The following is a 17,310-nucleotide window of genomic DNA, read 5'->3' as shown; positions in this document are numbered from 1 at the left end:
GTTTACTTAGTTAGTCTATTAGAGAAGTGAGCAAGCAAGAGGCAGCAGTAATACATCAAACCTTCTAACAATTAAGTGTGTGAAAAACAGTTTAGTGACAGATTACATGCTATTACATGCTGTTCTATTGCCATCTGTTTTGTATGGTCAGATTGCACACATACCGACATTCTACATTTAACTCCTTCCAGGATATTAGAAAAGCCTTTGCCACTGCGATTAACATCTGAACAGGACACAAAGCCCAAATATTCAGGAGAGTATAAAGTTCCAGTTCTCTGTACATTTTTGTCCTCAAACTGGGAGATACATCTGTTTGCAAATAGTGATATAAAATTTTGTGCAAAAGAAAAAAGTAATTGTGATTGTCAAAGTCATAGGGTGTTATAAACCACAGTGTCAGGTGTGTGTGAAACAGGTGAGGATCTGGGCCTGTCCTGTGTTCCCCATCAAGCTCCCAGCTGTCAGGTTCATTATTTGCTAGCATGTAAAAACTTAAAACAAGCAGAAAGAAGCAAAATTGTAACAATCAACATGTAGCCTACTATAAGACTGACTGTAGGAACCATAATTAGAACAATCAATGTAAATGCGATTAGGAAAAAACATTTGAAACTAATTTCTCCAAAAAAAAACATTTAAAAAAAAATCTTAGGTGTAGAAACAATGCAAAAAAACATTTCTTTAATAGATTTTTAAACAAAAAGAATTTGAGTCCCCTGCAATTACAATAAATTGGGAGCAGAGGTTTACATATAGTACATTTACAAAATGTACTGTAAACAGAATGTAGCTTCACTATATATTAAATAATCAAGTGAAACCATTCCTTTATTTCTAAAGTATAAACAATGAAAAATACTGTGCAAATATTAACATACAATTTCCTGCAGTTTAAAGAAAATGCAAAGCAAATTCAAGGAACATAGGTTTTTAACATGCTATTGTATCAAAATCTACTATTGTAACAACTTTGCCAAAAGTCAAGTGCAACCTCTGCTGTTCAAACAATGCAACTTCATTAGATAACATAATAAACAGAATGGGCGATAATGCCCATTACCACGATGCACACTGTCACATTTCTCTATCACAGTGTATTGTGTCACAATGCATTGTTACATCTCTACTATCTATAGAATAAATACAGAGCAGCAGGGGATGCTGGGTGGCTAGCTAGAATGTGTGCTGGTATGTGTGCTAGCTGGCCCCTGCTATAGCAACGTCTCTTACAGAGGGACAAGCTCGACCTTCCAAGGCTAGCTGCAGGACAAACTCCCACATTTGTCTGAAACATCAAATGTTCTGTTTCAAAATAGAGCTGAATGCAGGGGGCAAATGGGGAAAAGTAAGGAGGAACGTTAACCCCCACTATGTACACAGGACACAACCGAAAGGCTTCATGTTTCCACTCCAGCACTCACAAACCTCTTAGGACAAGTCCTTTACATCAGACCTAAAGAGTCAAGGGAACATCACTGACTCAACAAAGCACTGCAGATCAGTTGGCTGACTACTACAAACAATTTAGTCAGTCTCATGGGCTCATCTTGGTAGATCACTGTCCTCTGTTTTCTACCCGTGGCTCACCATTACATAATACATAATGGAGCACCAGCGCAGTGACTGCAGCAGTCTACAGTCCTGCTGGATCAGTGACAGTCTACAGTCCTGCTGGATCTGTGCTGCAGTCTAAAGGGCTGCTGGATCATTGTGGCAGTCTACAGTCCTGCTGGATCAGTGCTGCAGTCTAAAGGGCTGCTGGAACAGTGTGGCAGTCTACAGTCCTGCTGGATCAGTGTGGCAGTCTACAGTCCTGCTGGATCAGTGCTGCAGTCTAAAGGGCTGCTGGAACAGTGTGGCAGTCTACAGTCTTGCTGGATCAATGTGGCAGTCTACAGGCCTGCTGGATCAGTGTGGCACACTTCAGTCCTGCTGGATCAGTGTGGCAGACTACAGTTCTGCTGGATCCGTGTGGCAGACTACAGGGCTGCAGGATCAGTGTGGCAGTCTACAATGCTTCTGGAACAGTGTGGCAGTCTACAGTTCTGCTGGATCAGTGTGGGAGTCTACAGGGCTACTGCATCAGTGCGGAAGACGACAGGGCTACTAAATCAGTGTGGCAGTCTACAGTCCTGCTGGATCAGTGTGGCAGTCTACAGGCCTGCTGGATCAGTGTGGCAGACTTCAGTCCTGCTGGATCAGTGTGGCGGACTACAGGGCTGCTGGATCAGTGTGGCAGTCTACAGTCCTGCTGGATCAGTGTGGCAGTCTACAGGCCTGCTGGATCAGCATGGCAGTCTACAATGCTTCTGGAGCAGTGTGGCAGTCTACAGTTCTTCTGGATCAGTGTGGGAGTCTACAGGGCTACTGCATCAGTGTGGCAGACTACAGTCCTTTTGGATCAGTGTGGCAGTCTACAGTTCTGCTGAATCAGTGTGGCAGTCTGACAGTAGCAACATTAGCACTTGCAAACATGTTTGAGCAGACATGTGAGCAGGCACACTCTCCTGCTACCTACTGAGGTAGGGAATATGCTATTGATAACACCATTTATACTCGCATCATTTCACACACACAAAAAAGGCACACATTGAACATGTTCACAATCATTGTGTTATATTCATGTAGCGTTTTTAAGATGCATAACTTTACTATACTTGTTGCACTATCATGCCAGCTGTTCCAAAAATGAAGGAGATGGGATCAGCCACTCCAAAGAACTGCCAAAATCGCTGAGTGGAGGACACCTGGAGGACACATGGAAGACACGTGGAGGACACGTGGAGGACACGTGGAGGATATGTGGAGGACACATGTAGGCTACCTAGGAAGTGTTTTTGGAAAGCATAGAGTGACATCACTGTATGTACACTCATAAAACATGGATGGACTGGTATAATACTGCTTCAAATGATAGTAATATGTTTACTCTTATAAACTTAAACAGGACTTTTACTGCTATTATAGAGGCTGCATAAGTAGTTCATGATGTGTGTTTACCTCAAACAAAATGTAACATGCAAACAAAATAAATATGGCTTAAATGGTACACTTTCACTGCAGTACATGCAGTTCATCAATACAAGTGGCTGCCAAACATGGAGCTATTTGCATCATAACCTGATTAGCTAGCAGCCATATTAGGGGCATGCTTTCTAGCTAATGTTGTGTCGGCATCGAGTCTAATGATGTTGAAACAGATTGGTTGCCCCGTTTCACATTACAGATCATTCACTCCACTCCTCCTCCTACTGCCCTCACCTCCACTGGTACGCATTCATCTGAGGGAGGAGAAAAGCAATAAGAAAGAGGAGGAGCAGAAGAAAGGGAGAGGAGGGAAGGATGGGTGGTGGAGGAGCACGATAAAAGCAGAAGGAGGAACAACAGGAAGGGGAGGAGCCGAATGATGGAGGGGAGGAGCTGTATAGATGGAGGGGGAGGGCCTGTAGGATGGAAGGTGGAGGGGATGTAGGATGGGAGGGGAAGGAAGAATAAGAAGACAGAGGAAGGAGCAAAATCGAGGGGGGAGGTGGTGGAGGACAGGAGGGGAGCAGAGCCATTGAGAGAGGGAGGTCACATGATTCATGTATACCAGGGGCCTGATTTATAAAACTCTGTGTGGATTCCACTGAGAAAGTGTACAGATGCACAAAAACCAGGAAATGGCATACGCACACCTGAAAGCAGTTTCCTCTTTATAAATCACAACCTTCTTAAGAACATGCACAGGTGAGCAAGCCTCATGTTCCTCTTCCTTAACACCCCCACACTTATCCATAAATGGTCCATGCAAATTACATAATGAATATTTAAATAGGGGGTGTCCAATTCATTGTTTAGTGGGATAGTGGTGACAATGTAGGAATAAAAAGTCAAAAAGAGAAATTTTGTAGAATACAAGGTGTAAGTTCTTGTTTCGGAGATCGAGGCAAGTTGTTTGGTTGCCTCAGTAGTGGCATCACCAACAAACGCAAGTTTGTTGAGTGGCAACATGTAGCTGCAGCAGTCAACCATGTCAGTTCCACAAGCCACACTGTTTAGGTGGTCAGACCTAAAAGCAGGTCAAACTGCTTTACACAGGCAGAGCCCAACTGGTGGAGGGAAGGCCACACCTTCACCCTCAGCGTTACACGAGAGAATGACTTCAATAATTGAAAAACCCTCTTAAGTGACATAGTGAGTGAAAAGGAGGGAGAAACTGATTTGGCCGATGAGCCCTGCATAGGAGAACCATTTAATTTGTAAAATAATAATTATTATTATTATAATTATAATAATAATAATAATTATTATTATTTTAGACATTTGAAATAGACATAAATCTCAGACTGCAGTCTAAAATTGTTTATTGGATCACCTCAGGAAGTTCTTCGCAGACCATTTAAATCAGTTCACAGAAAGAGCCAGACCTGCGTTTTTTAGTAATTTATAGTCATAAATGCATTGACTTACAATATTTATATATCACCAACATGTGTATATAGTTATATATATTTTAGGTAAAATTAGTTTTTGTAGAATTGCCTAAACATTATGGAGGGCATTTGTGGAACGTCCTTTAAATGTCATTTATGTTTTTTTTAATGTAGACATGTAATACATTTTTTTAATTGGTTGTTCATGATTCCTCTGTATCCATACACCTCATTCTCAACTGTTTCAAATGTTTCAAATGTTTCAAAAGTCTTTTCCAATTAAATGTCCAAAATAAGATTATAATGTAGCCTATATATTAAAGAGGATTATAAGAGGTATATAAACAAACATAAATTATGGCTAGAAACATTTGATTAAATGTTTATTGAATTAAACATTTAACATTTAATTAGGTTATATTTAATCAAACCAATATTTTCTGTATAGGATGCTAAATCACACTTTCAAACCTAGTTCTCTCCATGCGCAAATTCTTCATGCATCAAAGTCTAAAACAGTAAATAAGAAACTAAATTTTTTATTTTTTCAACAATTTTTAAAATCTCATTAAACTGCTTCAGAAGATTTGCTTCAGTGACAGGACTAATTATTGATTAATCACCTGATTAAATAAAAGGCCAGTAACCTGATTAGATAAATAGCTACTAACTAGGTTAGCTAGCTAGCTACCTCTTGGCAAATAAAATAAGAATCGACTGACATCCTCAATAATAGATGCTTTTAGCTTTTTAGCTACATGTTAGACAGCTAGTGAATGTACAATGACAGTTACACAATGATATTTAAAAAATGATAATTATCTATATATTTAAAAAATGACAATGACCATACCCAAGACCAACTAACTTTTTTTTTTTTTTTGGGAAATGGCTACCTAGCATTCACAATGGACTAAATGTTAGCCCCAAATGTACGAAACATTTCAAAATTCATATAAAAAAACATTGTCTCCATTTTCTAACTAAAAAGTTATGGTACTTTTTTGCTGTAAGTTATGCCACAGTATGCCTGTTAGATTAGCCACCTAGATGGCTAGCTAAGTAGCTAACAAATTCTAACTGCTATTTTAAAATGAGCTACTTTGGTAACGCAATCTGCCTCACTTAGGAGATAAACTTGGATAAACTAATGAACAGTATGTTTGAAATAATCAACATGTAAAAGATTACAATCTTTTACATGTTGTGAACGCTGAATGATGCTGTTGTGTTTATTTAGCTTTAGTATTCTAGCCTAACCTGTTAGCTAGCTATCTATTAATGTTCCATAAATCTGCGTTTTTAGTGGGGGATAATCCACTAGCATGCTGTAATGTACCTGTTCATTTGATTCCTCTGTGCTGATAACATACAATCTGATCTTTACTCTTTAAAAGAATATCACAAATGGTCAATTCTGCTGCATACTTGATGCTTCCTCAAACTATTGAGAGACTCTCCGATCAACCATTGCTATTAAAAATGATCCTCTTCGTCTCAGTGGCTCTGGAGGGGAGGATCAGGAGGGTAGTGGGGCACTGACACAGCACTGCAGAAAATATGCCATTGTAGGTCATGGGCAGGCAGCTAACTTTTGTATGCACAGGTGCATGTGGTCCCAGTACAGATCATTATAGCACAAGAGCTTGTGCAGTGTGTATGACGTGTGTTAGAGATGTCATTTTAAACAGTTCTACCAGAGAATAACTTATTTTGCTGCTGGACATTAGCCTTACATTCTCACTTGCACAAAATATCACATTCCAATGTTGCAGGTCGGACCAGGCTTTCTCATGGTCTTACACGCATAAATTAACATCCACACACTTTCCCGTGTGACGAGCAATGCTCATCTCATTGCAATGCTCATCTCACCTGAGTGCTCATCTCATCTCAGTGCTCATCTCATCTCAGTGCTCATCTCATCTCAGTGCTCATCTCATCTCACAGAGCTCATTTAACATTCAGATGTGCACAGCACAGACCTACACTGTCTCCCCTATACCTGGGGAGGATTTTGTGAATCCCCTGCTCCCACGCATACTCACTCACTCACTCACTCACTCACTCACTCTCTCTCTCTCTCTCTCTCTCTCTCTCTCTCTCTCTTGCTCACACACACACACACACACACACACACACACACACACAGAGAGAGAGTCATGTCCCGTTTTCACTAGTAAGGAAAAAAATGACCAATTACAAAAGATTAAAATCTTCCTGAATGAAAAGTTTTATGTAGAAAGTATTTGTGATGATATCAGTGAAAGCAATATTGAACACATCTGTTAAACAGCTTTATATTACATTTACAACAAGGTCCATTAGGAAAACCCTTTGTATAAAATATAAAATCTCCTGCACTGGGGGTAAATGTAACGGAGGACGGGGAATGTGGGGAGAGGGATTGGCTTGTACCATGGTGGGAATAAATCAAATGCTGGTCAAAAGAGCTAAACGTCTCAATGCACAGCTGTCAATAGGAACAACTTCTTGAAGTTAGAAAGGTTGAACACATAGCAAAGGTGTCTACAAGCTGAATTTCACACACTGGCTATCTATCTAAAGAAAGAAAATGCTACCAGCTGTGTGCTTCAAGTAATTACAACATAGCCATCTAGATTAAACCTGCACACAGGGAACAGTATTTTAACAGAACAAAATGCCAAATAAGCAGTTTAGCTTATCTGAGCGGATACAGTCCACTACATTAAAGCTATACAGTACTCTACTTAAATACAGCAATGTTAAGAGTCTGCAGCCATACTTTAGGTAGTTAGGGGGAGCCTATGAGGAGATTTCTTTCCTATTTCACCTCACTGATCAGCTCCCTAAACCATCTGGGTTAGTGTGGCATATTCCACATGCCTGTGGACCTGCTGACCTATGTACCATTGCATTAGGATCAAGGTTACAGTTAGGGTTAACTCTGTGTACCACTGATGATCTCTCATCACTGCAGGACTCTAGACTTAATTAATTAGAATATAGTGAACATTGTAAATACTAATCAAAATATACTTTACAAGTCCGTCAAAAAAACACTTTATTGTATCAAGGTATTTTCTTTTAGTTATTAAAAATATATCGTAAAAACAACTTAACCATAAAGTAACTTATCCTTATAAATTATCCCTAATGTATTTAAAGTAATTTGTACTAGATACATATAAGAACTTAATCTACATACCTATAATATTTTTTTTTCCCCAAAATAAGTATGTCTACAGCAAATTTCTATACTTTGCTACCACAAAATCATAATCAAATGTTCTCCCAACTCCTTAAACCTTTTTTAAACAGAAAAAGACAGTGAGAGACACTGTGACAGACAAAGGCTGAGTGAGAGACACTGTGACAGACGGATGCAGAGATACACTTCTTGTCGATGGCTGGCTCAACCCCTGAACTCACTCCCGGCCCCTTTCTCCATCTGCCTGGCATATTTTAGAAACTAAAACACACCATTGAGTGGGCGAACAAGACAGGCCTTGTCTAGAGCACAGAACTCATATGGAGGCTAGTGGGGGACCTGCGAGAGGCCCACTGATCTGTGGCCAGGTTAACATAACAAGCTGCCGTTCAGCAGTCAGCAGACATAGGCCATGGAGCTCACAAAATACATGTGGCATACTTTCACACACACACACACACACACACACACACACACACACACACACACACACACACACACACACACACATTCCAGCAGAGGCACAGGGAGGCAAACACAAACAGAAACACAATTAAGTGAAGTTAATGATCTTCCGTTGCTTAGCGTAGTGGAAAAAACTACATCTTGCTTATTGCTGTAAGAAACAAGTTTGCCAGCAGCCATTTCTGTGCAGAGATGGAGCTGTAGAGATGGAGCTTAAAGTCATCTGTTTCTCAGACTACACATTGAGCAGTTTCCATTGTTAATGAAATAAAGTGCGATAAAACCCAATAATAATCACATCATTACTAATTGTAATATCCCTGATAACTAAATGGTTAATGTCATGTTAGGTATCATAGTTGCTAAAATTGTCATTCTGCTTTACTTATTTTCTTTTAGATTCATTTTGACCTGGAAAAGGAAAAGGTTGAATATCAAATAAGTGATACTGGTGCTAAAACTAAATGACTAAATGAATACTTTAAAAATGAAGAATTTTTTTTTTTAATTTAATTTTCATTTTCAATATTTGCACCAGAAAATATTTCAATTGACAGCACAGTATTTAAGCAAAAAATCAAATTTTCATGATTTTCCACTTACCCAAGATGCAGTCGATTGGGGTAAAACATGTTTCACATGCTTAAGTAAGAAATGTGTCATATGTTTCAGTCAAAACGTTGCTTATTTAGATTAGAAGAAAAGCTGCTAACTGCTAACACTGCTAGCCAAACCAAAATAGCCTTTGTAAATACATGCCCACAAACTTATCGTGACCTGCTTAAATCAAATGCAGGTTCATAAAGGTCTCACTGACAAGTTGATGTGTTTTAGGATGCAGTATGACTCACTGTGAACTGTGAATAAAAACATCACAGTGATGGGCAGCAACCTCAGTGCAGTTTGAATAGGTTATGAGAAGTTTGTAGACATGTAACTTAATTACAAAGGCTGTTATAATTGCTATTGACCTCCAGTGTTCGTTAGCTATGTTAGCAGCTTTTGTTCCACAATAAAAAAAAGCAAAATTCAGACTCTAAACATGTCTTGGCCAATCGACTGCATCTGGGGTAAGTGACAAATCTTGAAATTGTATTTTTCTCTGAACTATCCCTTTAACTGACACCGAAATGATGAACTGAAATCTATATTGTGATTTGGTCTAGTAAACACCGATCATATAGGAACCAGTACCATATTGACATCAGATTTAAGTATCCAACCCCAAACAAAAAGGCACCCTAATCAAATTAATACTGTTCATTTCTTAACTCAGGCTACTCGTTGTGAAGTGCAAGCAAAATCAAGTGCATGTATGTTGTTATTATTTACAATTAAGAATTATTTTAGTATTTAAATTTCATTGTTTTTCACTACTTGGGAAAAATTATTGAGTCAAAATATTAGTGCCATCACGATTGGCTCTTCTTATAACATTTTTATTTAGCTGCCTTAAAATACAGTTATAAAAGGGTTATGTTATGGTAAGTGTGTAAACCTAACCCTAAGTTGTAATCAGTAATGGTGTAATTTTTGACAGCGTCTCCAGTTTATCTGTACTGTAAGTTCCAAGAGTACAAGTTCAGAAGTGTAGCTTAATCTAATGTTATTTATCCAAGAAGCACACTAAACACAGCTAATGTTGTCATTTCTATTTTATAGTACCACACACATTAGTAAATCAATATTAAAGCTTCTATAACTGATGTTGCTGTCCTTTCTAACTTTTTTTCCCCAAATTTTGCCACCACAAGAGGACATTCCCCCCCATCCAAACATTTTTTTCCAAAGCCCCTCCCTCCAAAAACATGCACTCTTTGCACTTATGTGTACATGTAAATTAACTGATAAACAGAGAGGACTGCCTACTTTTAGAGAAGTTTGCTGATTGGTTAATACAGCCAGACTGTGTTGAAATTTTTAGTTGTTGATTACAGATCCTAGAACAGTTACAGAGATATTTATTTAATCAGAGCCTCTATTACGGTGATGGCAAACATGTTTTGCTGGAGTGTCCTTTCAATAAATCACTGATAGTAATAATGGTTTGGAAAAGTCATGTGTAAAGAAATAGATCATCGTTGATTGGAGTACTTGTATTTTGACTGAACACTCTCAGGTGATGAGGGATCCTGTTCCTACAGTAACTAGGGTCCGAGTTAGCACTTAAAGACCCTGGTAACCTAGCGTTAAATCTGTTTTTTCTTTCAAAATTGTTTAATTTTGCTCTTCTGGGCACTCCATGTAAATATACAAACTATGCCCTAGGATAGGCCAGTCAAGGCCAGTCAATGACAAATTTATTGTACCAGAAATTCTCTCCTTCCAATATAAAATGGGCAGTCCTTATGTTTGGTAATGCTTACATAAGCTTTACTCTCAACAGTCAGAATGTTGAAGTCCCTCCTGCACCCTCTATGAGTCTGGACTACATAGCTAGCGATGTAAAGCTATCTGGAGATCAAAAGCCTTAGCAAAATGTACAATATAATTTGCAACTTTCTTCAAACCTGAAAACAATTCAGGCTAGGTAGGGTTATTTTGCAACGAAGTCTAATTGGTCATTATCAACATCCATATCCTGATAGAAAACATAAAAACATAACATTCTATTAGCACCTGTGTAAGGGGTAATTGCATCAGTATATGACATATGTGCTCATGTATGGTTATATTACTCCAATTCTCCCTGATGATGTCATTATATTCAGGTTTGCTTGAGTAGTGTAACTGGCTGAGAGTGACATCAGGCTGTCGGTCAAGCGTGCTCATTAGAATATCAGGACCACACCAAGACTGTTTTCAGCTAGGATTGAGTGTTTTATTATATGTATGTTTGTTTTTTCCACTAAATCTTTAAAAAACGCTCTAACATCATGCAAATTTAAAAATAATTTACAGTATGTTCATGAATCTTTAAGTATTTTACATTCTAGAATTTTTTAACAGCACTGCAGTAGTGTCACTGCAAAACACCAGATCAGGCTTTGTACACTTTCTGGTTTGACTGTAACTAAATAAGGTGTATTCCTTCTACTCCTGAATGGATCAGGGCTCTCCATGACCAAGCCTACCTGTGTAATCACAGCTCAAGATCCTCTGCCTGCCTTTATGAGGTTTTTGGCAGGCAGCCGGCCATGCAGGCAAGGCAGCTGAAGCTACACATTCCAGGCTGGGCAGAGACGGGCCCGACGCAAGGCCCCTTACAAGTAAAATACAGAGTGTTGGCCCAGCCAGCGTCAAAGCTCTCTCTGTCTGGTTCAGCACTGCAGATGAGGGCAATTAGAAAGTAGGGTAGAGAGAGAGAGAGGGAGAGAGAGAGAGAGAGAGAGAGAGAGAGAGAGAGAGAGAGAGAGAGAGAGAGAGAGAGCGAGAGAGAGAGAGGGAGAGAGAGAGAGAGAGAGAGAGAAAGGGGGGAGAAAAAAGGAGAGAGAGCAAGAGAAGAAGGAAGAAAGAAAGAAATGGAGAGAAATGCAAGAGGAAGAAAACAGCCCTCTGAGTATGAAGTTCTCTGGTGCAGAAACATTTCTCAAAAACGAGTGAGAGGCAGTGGCAGGTAAAGGTGGAACCGCATGCAAAAGAATACATTCCACTTATGAGAGGAAACCATTACACTCAGGACACATGGTGGACTTGGAGAGAGGTGCAGTCACTCCCTACTCCCCTGCTTGTACAGCATGTTCAAACCTAAAAACACTTCCAGAGTCCTGGCAGATGGAGAATTCTTACCTACTAACACTGTATCTTAAGCATCTCCTGTAAACCCCCCTCCCCCTCCCCCCAAAAAGGGTCTGAAATGTAGTCATGGTCTCTATGGATCTCCATTTGCGTCAGTGAGTGAATATTGTTGTTCCTAAAATAGATCCCAGCACATCCCTTTTCTCCTTCAGAAACCTAACCCTTTTACTCGCCTTTATTACAATAAAAGATCTCAAAGTCTAAGAGCTACTGTAAATCTCACAGCTCTTTAGATGGGGACAAAAGTATGCACTGAATGAAAGAATCAACAATAGTGTTAGTAAGTAGCTAAAACTTGCAGCCTACGTTTTTAAAAGGAGCCATAATTAGCCCAGCTCAGAGATGTTTGCCTCAGATTTAGGGTTAGGGTTAGGATTAGGGTTTAGGGTTAGGGTAACAGTTAGATGATTTGAGAAGAGGGGACTGCCTTAAAGCAGTCCCATGATCCATTAATTTTCTCCTTGAACAACATTCCTCACAAACAAGTTTGAAAATGTATACCACTACAACTAGATTTATCAGCTTGACATTCAAGGCCTGTGATTAAAGCACAATTCCTGAAGCTTTTGAGTAAAAGTTTAAGTTATCTTATGATCTGAGGTGATGGTTTGACAGAGAATGTTTATCACTGCAGGAGAGTTAAACATAAAGACTCTGGGCCAATTCACAAACTCTGCATCTAGAAACAAAAATGAACAAAACGTAAGTCTAGATCAGCTCCAGCAAAAGGATAATACCTGATAATCAGTGGGGTTCAAATCCATTGCACTTCCAGAGGAAGGAAACAGACAGAAAGAGAGTGAGAGAGAGAGATAGAAGGTAGAGAGAGAAAGAAAGATAGATAGAACGACAGCAAAAGAGAGAGGGAGTGAACAAGAGGAAGACAGAGAGAGACAGAGGGAGAGAGAAACATAGAAAGTAGAAATAAACCCTGCTTTGCAGAGCTGCTTTCAGACACAGACTCCTTATGTAATGCACTTCACGTGGCAGCAGTGTTCATAACGGACCAATTTTATCTCTGGCATTGACGGAGCCCAGGGCCTGCGCTCTGTAGAATGGGTAACAGATAATGTCCCAGTCAGTGCACCCATGTCTGCTTTCCTCATCTCCTCAATGAATAGCAGGCTAATAGGCACTGCTAATGGACAACCAACCACTCCAAATGAAAATGGTCACTGATGCAGTTATTCCTCACAGCCCAAAACCTTAACATCTGTCATATGTATTAACCATATACCACTAATGCCAACATTCATTATACTTCCCTCCCTTTCCCCCCCCCCCTCTCTCTCTCTCTCTCTCTCTCTCTCTCTCTGTCTCTCTCTCTCTCTCTCTATCTATCTATCTATCTATCTATCTATCTATCTATCGATTGAGGTCTCAGTGTGAGCGCCACTGGGCAGCACACATTACTGGTGAATCAGAGTTTCAGAACCACGAGTAGAGCAATGGTAACACTGGGAAATGTTCACACTAACAAAGCTTGCAAACAGGACAACTGCACATTTGTGTTAAAGTACCAGCATCAATGCTTGCATCAAAAAGTAGAAAAGGTTTTTCAGCAACATATTTATTACTGAGCTGTGGTAAAAGACACTGTTATGTTCAATGAATTTTGGCCAATGTGACTCAAGTTATTATTTCTGCAGTCACTAGAGGGCGCAAATTGTATGGGACACTGTCAGGTAAAGGGCCTATAGTGACAGTATTTCTATCAAGGAAAGTAAAACTTAATAAGAGAGCAATGCTGGCAAAAACAAAAAACAAACCTATATCTGTTTTGGTGCACCATTTGAATCAGAGCATAAAATAATGGAGTTAAAACTAGAATTTAAAGTTCCTATAACCATTATATACCAGGTTTTGACACATAAAATGATATGCCTGTTACTAACGCATATGGAGTGGTCAGTATTGTGGTCATCTGAACTCGCACATGTATGCTCTCTCTCGCTCTGTGATTTACAGTCTTTGTAGTGGGTCAAAATATTTGGAAGATTTGGAGTAGGGTTAGGTCTAAGGTTTGGGTTAGGGTTATATTTGGACTTGTTTGTGTGTCTTGTGTTTATTATTGTGGCTGTGTTTTAAAGTATTAAATGTTTATTTTATTGTGTACACTACTCACAAATTTGTTTAATTTTACTGGAGCTTCTGCATCACCAATAATGATCTTTTCTATCTCACTATTTAAGGTAAGCTGTAATATCCATTATATGTGTAGTATATATAAAATGCATACTAAGTTCAAACAGAATTGTGATTTGGCATATCTCGTGTCTGTGTCATTATCTAAGGAATTTTACACATCAACACTCCTAACTCCTAATAGTACAGGATACAGTAATAAAAATCAAAGGTCTAAAATACCAAAAATGAGTCATAAAATTAAAATGCAAAGTGGGGAAAATGATGACAGCCAGGTCTCAGGTGATAAGTCTAAAACAGTATTTATTTTGGTTTATTTTAGTGGTTATAAACCACTAAAATGTAAAGCCATATTCTTTTATGCCCTCCATGAAAAACATTTTAAAAGAGGAAACATAATTCACATGTCTGAATAAACCAGTGCATTCCATGCCAAAACCCCCATACCACTGATCTGCCAAGATCTGCATCAGTTAAACAAATCAATTGATTGATTCCTATACTTACAAAAATTACAGAGCAACAATTGCACATAGGCTCCTAATAAAATAAAACATGTCTGAATAGTATCAGTTCAAACCTTTCATGAAGAGCATCAAATAATTACACACCTGGAGAGCAAAGCTAAACACCCATGAACTAATGTTATAGGAATGAGAAAACACTGCATCCCACAGAACAGGAAAACAAAATCATGGAACAATTTCCACAAAGCATGGGACACTACACTACTATTTATCTACCAGTCATATGCATCTATTAATTCCATGTTTTATGTAACAGATATACCAAATATATTCCAGACATCATACTACTACTACTACTATTACTACTACTACTACTACTACTAATACTACTACTACTAATAATAATAATAATAATAATAATAATAATAATAATAATAATAATAATAATAACAATAATAATAAGGGTACAGTTTTACTACTTATATAATAGCACCATGGCGTGGCGTGTATTTTAAATGGTAGAAGAATTTTTACCTGGTCCCGTTGAATGCAAGGCAGGGAGATTCTCCTGTGTGACTTGCTGCTGGACGGACCGTGATGTGCCATGTCTGACGATACAACGGAGCTGGACCTCCTGCGCCTTTTAAACACGGGAATGTCTTCCTTCGATCCTGTTACGGGGATGCAACCTTCCCGGTGAGCCCCCGGAATCGGCAGTAGCTTGTCAGCATATCTCGCCAGTAGAACCCCAAGAACACCCACAAGATACGCTAAGTAAGGTCTCCAGCCAGCCCGTACTTTTTGAAGCGAAATGAGGGAGACGGTTCTGAGGACGCTGATGACTATAATAACAGAGACCCCCTGGCCCAGTCTAACCACCACGAGTGCCCCGCTTGCCAAGCACGCGAGCACCACTATGGTAGCTGTGAGCGCGAGCAGCTGGTCCTCCACTCCATGCAGAAGCGACAGCGCCAAAGCTTCGCCCAAGTGGCAAACGGTCAGTAAGATAACGATGGTTTTAATCAGAACTCCACAGCGGATCAGATAAAGCCCGATCCAAAAAAAGGCACAGACGAGTGTAAAAATAGGAGCGATCAAATGCCACAAGGCTAACGTAAGATCCACAATGCTGTGGTAGAAAGGAGATCCCGATTCAGCTTTGCCACCGCCGTTACAGCTGTGGCTATGTTCCACATCCCAGTCAACGAGTTTAACTACCAGTGCAAGAAAAACTGAGACAGAACCAACATACACCGCAGACGAGACACACACCTTTCTACACCTCCATACTGCGTCCGGCCCCAGCCCCGGCTGCCAGGCGCTGTCCTGGTACAGGGGACTGGCACATGTTTTCACATAACCATTGCGCTCCGGAGCCCGCGGGCCTCTTCCCTGGGAAGAAGTCCGTGATGTTGCTCTGCCGCTGTCACAGTCCGCTGCCGTTGCCATCAGTCCACGAAGGATGTACGATGGAAAGAAAGATATTTCTCTACTCATTAATGTGAAAAATGCAACGTGTTTTCATGGTACGCTATGAATGATTTAGGGCACACGAATGAGCGAAGTCGACAGACTGCATTTTACTCTAAACAAATGCTGAAGTAAACAAAAGTAAAACTTGATGTGGTAACAGGAATGTCAAGGGAATCCGTGAAGAGTCCTTGTTTTGCACGCACGAAATTCAGTCGGTAACATTCCCCTCGCTCGCCATTCCACGGTTCGTGCGAAAGCAGTTTAATAATCATCCAGTGAAGCAGAAAGAGGAAAGACTCCTGACGTTTCGCACATCTAGGGTTAGGGTTAGAAAGACTCCTGACGTTTTGCACATCTAGGCCATTGCTTCATTCCACATCAGCGATTCTTTCTTCCACTTTCCCTCTGGCTTAGCGCGCGCCTCTTCTTTTGTGTACCTCCGGGTTGTTTCCAGATTTTATTCACGGAACAATTCAAATATTCTAATACTTTTAGAAGTACATTTTCCGCTTCCTCGCCCCTGCGTAGTCTTCACCTTTGGCCATACAGGCGAATAGTTATATTTTCGTGACTTAACAATTCCGCGTGTTGATTATAGTGGCCAATGTCCCGCTATTTGCGGCGCTGCTCATAATGAATACGTAGTGCCGAATTTCAGACAACAGTTAATCAGTTAAAATAAACTACAACATATGCCGGTTAAACAGCATAAATACTGATCCTATTCAAGCTAACCTGCCTTTGTATGATGCGCTATTGAGCAGCCTTTTTGTCCATACCTGATCACTGCCTGTGTGCTGAGGGGCGCAGTAGACTCTCTGCCGAGCCCATAAAGCAGCGCTGCGGCGATGTTGGATGATCGGGGGTTTCTGTGCTCACGGGTTTTCTTGAACATTGAATTTTACCGAGGCCTACTCACCTGCATCTACGTCATCAAGCCGAGCTGGTTCGTTGGAGTGTATGTAGGTTGTTCATTTTGTTAGCATAATAACGCGCTGTATAGAGTTCTCCTTTCTTAGGAATCAACGTTTTTACTGTAGTTTCCCTAAAATATTTATTTTCTAAAAATCGTTTTAATAAATTGATTAAGCTCATCATTTGTCTTTTATGTGATGATTATATTATCATATTATCTCTTGTTGCCAACTAAATTGAATATAGGAACAATGAATGATTTAATTAATAGTACTACTATTTCAACTATCACTGCTACTGCTATTACTATTGTTAATTGTTATTAGAAATTTGTGTTTGTAGTAAAGTAAAACTCCAGTAAAGCACAAAAATGTATTAAAATGATCAAGACTGTGAGTTTCTAAACTGTCAAATTCCATTTCCTGTGTTACTCATTCTGAGATAAAAAGATCCTAAGACTATAAAGACTGATATAGAGAGAATTGCATAAAGCATT

General features: G+C 39.6%; 1 protein-coding gene across 2 annotated transcripts in view; it reads right to left on the bottom strand.

Moving 5' to 3' along the window:
• The window catches only part of pde3a (phosphodiesterase 3A, cGMP-inhibited), a 66,481-nt gene extending 49,768 nt beyond the window's left edge, over nucleotides 1-16,713 (bottom strand). For both annotated transcript variants that reach the window (XM_035528737.1, XM_035528738.1), the window contains exon 1: nucleotides 14,961-16,713. In XM_035528737.1, the coding sequence (XP_035384630.1) occupies nucleotides 14,961-15,923 (963 nt within the window). In that variant the 5' untranslated portion in view covers nucleotides 15,924-16,713. The remainder of the gene's footprint in view (nucleotides 1-14,960) is intronic.
• Between the last annotated feature and the right edge of the window lie 597 nt (nucleotides 16,714-17,310).

Source organism: Electrophorus electricus, chromosome 7 (assembly GCF_013358815.1).
Source record: "Electrophorus electricus isolate fEleEle1 chromosome 7, fEleEle1.pri, whole genome shotgun sequence".
Lineage (NCBI taxonomy): Eukaryota > Metazoa > Chordata > Actinopteri > Gymnotiformes > Gymnotidae > Electrophorus > Electrophorus electricus.
The sequence above is the reverse complement of the archived record's forward strand: the minus strand, read 5'-3'. Positions and strand labels throughout refer to the sequence as shown.